The sequence below is a fragment of the Triticum aestivum genome, chromosome 6A (genome assembly GCF_018294505.1).
Source record: "Triticum aestivum cultivar Chinese Spring chromosome 6A, IWGSC CS RefSeq v2.1, whole genome shotgun sequence".
Classification (NCBI taxonomy): Eukaryota; Viridiplantae; Streptophyta; class Magnoliopsida; order Poales; family Poaceae; genus Triticum; species Triticum aestivum.
In genome coordinates, this window is record NC_057809.1 from 598,494,207 (window position 1) to 598,501,024 (window position 6,818).

At 45.6% G+C, this 6,818-nt stretch overlaps 2 protein-coding genes across 2 annotated transcripts; one reads left to right on the plus strand and one right to left on the minus strand.

The window, feature by feature from the left end:
* The first annotated feature begins 573 nt into the window (after positions 1–573).
* Positions 574–1,347, plus strand: LOC123131252 (protein LITTLE ZIPPER 3-like). The gene is made up of 2 exons (XM_044550972.1): positions 574–710; positions 884–1,347. The coding sequence occupies exon 2, from the start codon at positions 905–907 to the stop codon at positions 1,130–1,132; it is 228 nt and encodes a 75-aa protein (XP_044406907.1). The 5' UTR covers positions 574–710; positions 884–904; the 3' UTR covers positions 1,133–1,347.
* Positions 1,348–3,370: 2,023 nt separating this feature from the next.
* On the minus strand, positions 3,371–6,492 carry LOC123131253 (putative F-box/LRR-repeat protein At4g13960). Its single transcript, XM_044550973.1, has 4 exons — positions 5,599–6,492; positions 5,028–5,198; positions 4,753–4,944; positions 3,371–4,158 (listed from the first exon to the last, which is right to left on the minus strand). The coding sequence occupies exons 1-3, from the start codon at positions 6,475–6,477 to the stop codon at positions 4,768–4,770; spliced, it is 1,227 nt and encodes a 408-aa protein (XP_044406908.1). The 5' UTR covers positions 6,478–6,492; the 3' UTR covers positions 3,371–4,158; positions 4,753–4,767.
* Between the last annotated feature and the right edge of the window lie 326 nt (positions 6,493–6,818).

The following is a 6,818-nucleotide window of genomic DNA, read 5'->3' on the forward strand; positions in this document are numbered from 1 at the left end:
AGAATTTGTGTTTGAAACATTTGAAATGGCCAGACATCTCGTGACTACGGTTGGATGGTTGGCGCCCCGTCCGCTGTCCACGAACTCATTTAGTGTCATCGAATCATTTAGTGTCATCCATTCGGTGATCAGTGTTGGAGTTGCCCTTTCTCATTTTCCCCAAGGATAATGCTAGTACTCCAAGGAAATCTTACCAATTCGTGGAGAATGCATGCACCTGGTTTACGAATTCTTTGGTGCACTGTGTAAGCTCCAAGTTTGACCGTTTGTGAAGGGAGAGAGACTGGGATGAATGCGTTGGAAATGCTGTCAGCCGGGAGAAGCGCGCGGCACGGCCGAGAATAAGAATGATTGCGTATCTTTGGACGGAGAACCAGAAGTGCGTCATCAATTCATCACCATCATCACACTTTCTCATTGACAGCTAACCACAACCATGAATGTACACTGTACACATCCTTGAGAGCCCTAGGCAGCTCGGCCTGCATTCAAGCTGTGCAGGAGAACACTGGAGTAGTAACTGGAGTACACATTGCGATCCACTGCTGCTTTGCTCGGGCGGGCCTATAAATTCGCACCCTCGCCTGTGCTCTCCCCGCACCACAAGTTCTTCCTCACTCGAGCTATAGCTAGCTAGCCTTCTTCTTCCTCTCTGCTACCAGTGCCATTGTCTGTCCGTGCCTTCCAGGCCCAAGTACTGCCATTTCACGGTATGGAGAAGCGGCGCTGCATTTCTCAATCCTTTCCTTGGTGCATTTCTTGCCTTCTTTCTTGAATCTTGAGTGCTGCTAGGTGCTAGTTGTTCTTAAATCAAGCGCAAACATATATTTGGAGTATGTTTTAGTTTGAACACTGACCATGGATGGATGTGAATGTGCTGCAGGTTGCTAGCTGGAAGTGGAGGATGGAGCGGGCGAACACGGAGCTGTACCTGGAGAACCTGCGCATCATGCAGGCGAACGAGCGGCTCCGGAGGACAGCGCAGCTGCTGGACCAGGAGAACAAGCAGCTCCTCGCCGATGTCAAGCGCAAGCAGCAGCACATGGCGGCCTCCTCCAAGGCGGCGGCGGCGAAGGGCGGCGGACCGTCCGGCGCGGCGCCGTCCAAGTCCGGCAAGCAGCAGCCCCAGTGATCGCGCCGGAGATGCGCGCGCGCGTGCATGCATGCAGTCGTGGAAGCTCTAGTCATCTTTGCCAAAAACTAGCTAGTAGTAGTACCAGTAGTATGGAGGACAGGGCGTCGACCAGTTGGCTGGGCAGCTGAGGTTTCTGCCAGCCCGCCCAAGTTCGAGTCTCGGCACGAACACGCGGTGCTCACGGAGTTTCTCCTATAAAGAAAAGCCAACAAGGGTTAGCCTTTGGGTTGGTCTCATTTTTTTGTAGTACCAGTAGTATGTAGTGTACGTACTAGATAGGTCCATTAGAGCTGGCATGGATGGTTTAGTTCTACTTTGGTTATGTAGCTATATATTTGCATGGCTTTTCTTGTTGCGGTGTGATGGCCTGAGCCCTCATGGGTACGAAAGATAGTTCACGTTATTCCAGTATTGTACTTGCGAAATCTGCAGTTTAACGTGAACAATTTGCGAAAATCCATCTTTTACAAACACGGCGTCATGTTTATGCAATGCCACACAGGTGAATGCGTTTCAACAAGTGAGGCTCCTTGACTGATTTTCTTTTCTTTTCAAAAAGGGGTGCCTCACAGGATGCATGCACACAACCATTCTTTGACTGAAATAGGTTCCGAGTTTGCTGGATATTACTTCAATCAGACCACACTATAAACACTAAAAAAAACTCTGAGGAGGATTCCAACATTAGTACTATAAATACAACTCAATTCCACCAAAAAAAGGGGGTTTATATTGTTTGTTTTTCTTGCAACAGAGGTACTCAGATGTGGCATATATTCCTGGCTTTCCGATGACAGTAAAGCAGGAAATGAGGAGTATAGAACAGTATTCTGATCATGATCTCTTGGGTGGACGTGGTACAACACGATCGGTTGAACTCGTGAATTGAATTGCAATGGATGTAGCGCTTGACTCGAGGTTGCATGCAATGCAATTGACCCTCAACTGCAGACTACGTCACCAGCACTCGAGTGAGCCCATGTCCAGTCCAATTAATCGTTAGGTCTGCGTCCTATCCACATCGATACTATGTTTCCCCTTTTCATTTCTGCAGCGCAGACGATGCAACGAGTGACACATTCCGGTGGTAGTTTCACAATGCCAGGCTTTTCAGTTAATATGTTAGTGTATGCAGTAGAACTTAAGAGTATTGTATTAGTGCGAGAACGGTTTGGATACTAGTAATTATTTGTTCTTGTTAGAGATGGATGTAGGAAGGCTATCTGGCTATATTAACATTTTTCATGAATATGCGGGATGTGTCTCTTTTCATTGGTAAGTAAGAAAATGAAGTACGCACATAAAAAGAGTAGAAAATGACCAAATCAACAGCACACGTCAATCAGATACTAATCTGGGTCGCGTGAGAAGAAGACATGGGTTACTCAGCCCAAGAATACCCAGAACGATCTACAACAATATCGACTCAGGCCCTTGGTTTAGGCTCTAGCCCAAAGCCCGAAAGTGCCTTTCTGCCCCTTGGTTTAGGCTCTAGCCCAAAGCTCGGTGAACGGTAAAATAATAAAAAAAAATCCAATTTTTTTGGGAGAAACATTGACAAAAGTTCCAAGTGCTTGCAAAAATTCGTCTTAGAATCACATTCCTGTAAGGAATAGCAAAAAAAAACAAAACAAATTCAGTGCTCCAAAATGCTTTTGAAAGTAGCATTTTCAGAGTATCAATTTTTTTTTGCCACGCCTTCTAGGAATGTGATTTCATGATGATATTTTGCAAGCACTTCAAATTTTTGTCAATGTTTCGATTTTGTTTCAATTTTACTGTTCACCCAAACTCATTTGAGCTCCCGAACAGAAACTCTACGTCACCCAAAGCCATGCTTCATCTTGGGTTTGCGAAAGTACACGCAAGCCCCCCAAAACATAAGTGGTATTTAACTACAAAACTCCCAAACCAGAGGCGGGAGAGGGAAAATGTCCTCCTTGCTGGTTGCGTCCACAAGCGCTGCGGGTCCATCCCGCCTGGCATGCCACAACCATGTTTCAGGTTGGGTGGCCCCGTCGACCACCGCACGACAGGGGAGAGAGCAGGGCTGCTCCAAAATTGCGCATCCATGATGTTGGGCTAGCAAACCAACACACTGGTTATTGAGGAGGAAGATGGGGGGGGGGGGGGGGGGGAGAGGATGACAGGTGGGCCCTAAGCCAGCCTAACATTTGAGTCAAACTTTCTAAAAAAACATTAAAAATTGAGTCAAACGGTGTGAGTTTTTTCATGCCACATCATCACTTATGGAGGGAGCCACCCATCAGATTTAGTGTCAGGTGCTGCTAATCGACCGATCAGTGCTTTCGGCAAATTGTCAACAGAAAACCGGATTTTTCTTTTGCCAAAAAAATTGTCGTGCTATGTTTATTTAGGGTTCACAATTATGGTTGTTATTACAATTTACTCCATTCCACAAGCAGCTTGCCGACGGATGATGAGAGCGATGCTTCTTCAGTCCCTCCCCCACACACTACGCGCTTCACCTTCTACGGCCGCCGATGCTCTGCGTCTTGAGAGTTTCAAACATTTCGGGAACTGAGTTTACAAAACTCATGTGTTTTTTCTATCCTCTGTCTATATGTTGCGGTTCAATTTATGTGTGTTGCAGAGTTTGTGTAACTTGTCGTGCACGAACACACTGAACCAACACGGTAAGTTCAGAAAGAAGCCAGACAATCACACCGTACACATTAATTAGCACAATCCTGAAACAACCCTAGACAGGTCCCTGAAACATCTTACCAAAACATAGGCCTTCAGCAGGAAAATAGGTTCAGGCCTCACGCTCGGTTCAGCAAATGAGCAGAAGTGCACTAGGACTACGGCGACACTTCAACATGTTCTTACTGCACCCGAGCAAAAAGTACCCAGCAAATTACATATGAGCGAGTTCATAGGAATGAGACACTTAGCTAGTAGACGAAAAGCAGCAACTTGATGGAGCTAGATCCATGAAAACCGAAGAACGGAGGGCGAAGTAGACCAGCCAAACAACGCCACCCAATAGAAATGGAACCCTGCATAAACAGCAAGGGACACAATGAGCACATGAAACTCTCAGACTGGAATACATGCAGGGATAATTTGTGAGAAATTCAGTTGGTTGATCTAGCGATCAAAATGCTCGACGGATATGCTATTTACATGAAACTGAGCACAGGTTTTAACTTATGTTTTGTAGGCAGCATTTTTGGGTACCACTTACACGAGACAACCATAGAGCAGCTTGTCAAACTGTCCCATTACAAGGAAAGAAATAATGTACACTTACGATTTTCTACCTTCAGTACTGCCTACATTAGAACAGGCTACCTAGCTTAGCTAGTCAAGCATGCAGTTCAGGAACTTAATAATTTCTATTGCATTGTTAACTGCTAAGCTCCCTGCTCCTGCGTGTTGCCACCATGGGCATGCTACCAAGCACCTATGGTCATGACAAGCAGCATCAATATTCAGTGGCGTCATATAAGGGGCAACATTGTGGTTGCCAAGTATGGTACGGTGTCATGGTGGGCTAGAAGGATGTTAAAGTGGTGCACGGGGATATAACATACAACTCTGGGTTGACTACTGAAAGCTAATAATCGTGAAAAATGCTAATGGTTACTTACAATCAAACAGAAGGTCTATTCTATCTCAATTTGCTCAGAAGGTACTCCATGGGCACATAGGATCTTTGAAATACGGTGAACTATCACATCTTCCTGCGTGCCACATATAATTTTGACTACCTTGAGATGTTGTGATAGCAATGATTGTTCCCTTGAGTTACAACTTCCTTCAATTTCGTTCAAATGATAATCCTGTAACAAACAATATATTTTGCAACAAAAGGTAAATGGTAATTTCAAAGATAAAAGCTATCATACTTGGAGAATATGTATACCTCAAAAGTTTGCAAATCAAGCTGAAGTATCAGTGTCTCTAGAATGGGTGAGTGCTGGAGAAAGTAAATCAATCCAGTGAAATCATCAGCCACACACCACTCATTGAGCAACAACTTTTTTAGCTTCCTAAACATGGGGCGCCATGTCAAATCCATTCTCAAAACAGACAGCTGGATAAAATGAAGAGGGTTAAACACAAATTCAAGATATAACTTCAGAAGTACACAATGCTTTTTGAGATACATAAGTACATGCTTTGAAAACTTTCTGGTGGTTCTTATTTTTCATAGTAATTAAGTGTTACCAGACACCAAGATTGATAATCCAAGCTGTATTTTAATCTCAATCCTACATGTTTGAATATTAAATATGCCTAAAGTATCAAGTAGCGGTGTGCATGCAAACATGCTCAAGAAACATCAAGATTCAAGCATGTGAATTAGTGAAAACATGTAACACACACAAGACGCTTGTTCCATAAGCTTCTATTGATAGATAACTGGATACAAACTTACATGGGATCTAGTGGATGGCAAAGAACAATAGGAGTTAGCAAAAGTGGGAGCATACCCTTATCGGATAAGATATTGTTGTCAACTTCAAATTCGTAGCACCTGACAAACCTTGGAGAGCCACATGATAGTCGTTGTTACCGGCTTGAGCATCGCATCCCCCACATGATAGATTTCCACAGTAACACATTTCCTCGCACATTTCTCCAAGTGTAATAGATGCTGCTACCAGTGATGGCATGCTATCAAGCAAAGGAGCCAAACCGTAAAATGGAGCTAGTCTGAAGCCAATGAGATTTGGGGCAGAAATACGAGTGCGGGGATCAAAACCAAAACTCGTGTTGTGAATTTTAAGAAATCGTAATGACTGGGACAAGAGATTCACATGGATATGACAAGCTTTCATCTCTAACACCTCTAGCACCTGACAGCTCGAAAAATCCAGAGAGCATCCCTCAAATCGCATGCGGTAAAGATGTAACCTCTTCAAGTGCGATGAGACAAGAGTCATGTTGATTACCCGCCAGGGAAAACAAATCCGAAGCACTGGAACTTGACAGGATAAAGCATACAGGAGCCATGGTTCCATGTGTCGGAATGCCTCCTTGGCCCAATTGGTGTTCGCAGTCTCCTGACAACCAGAACGGATGTCACATACATTCAGAGGCGTTGGGTCACGGAGACGAAGCAGCTCGTCGACAAACGTGCTGGAGCCCGTAGCACCGTGGTAGCTGTCGGGGTCATCAATGCGTAGGGCGGGCACGGACTTCCAGAGCGTGCGCCAGCGCCTAGCGAGCACGCATGTCCGCACGGCGTCGCGGGAAAGCAGGAACGACATCACGTACTGGAGGAGTTCGTCCGGGAGGGCGCTGATGCGGTCCTCGCCACCAGCCGCTTCCGTTTGGATGTTTTCTTCGTAGTTGAGCTTCTCAGACATTCCGTCGAACGTGTGGCCTGCGCCGAAGCTGCAGAGTTGCGGGACGCAGTGAGTCAGTGAATGAGAGCAGCCACAAGGGGAAGACAGACGGGAAGAATCCATGAGTATCACCTCCAGCCGCCACAAGAAGACATGCGTGCTCCTCCTCCTAGGTGGTGGGAGTGTGAGGCCCTGGGCTAGTCTCACAGATCAACAAAAGGATTTGAGAGGGGATCAGGAAGAATAGGGAGGAGAAAAGGGGAACCAGAGGAGGAGGAGAGGAACACGGGAGAGATGAGATTCAGATACTGTTCATTCAACAACTTGCCTCTCTAGAGTTCTGTAGCTACAATATAACCACA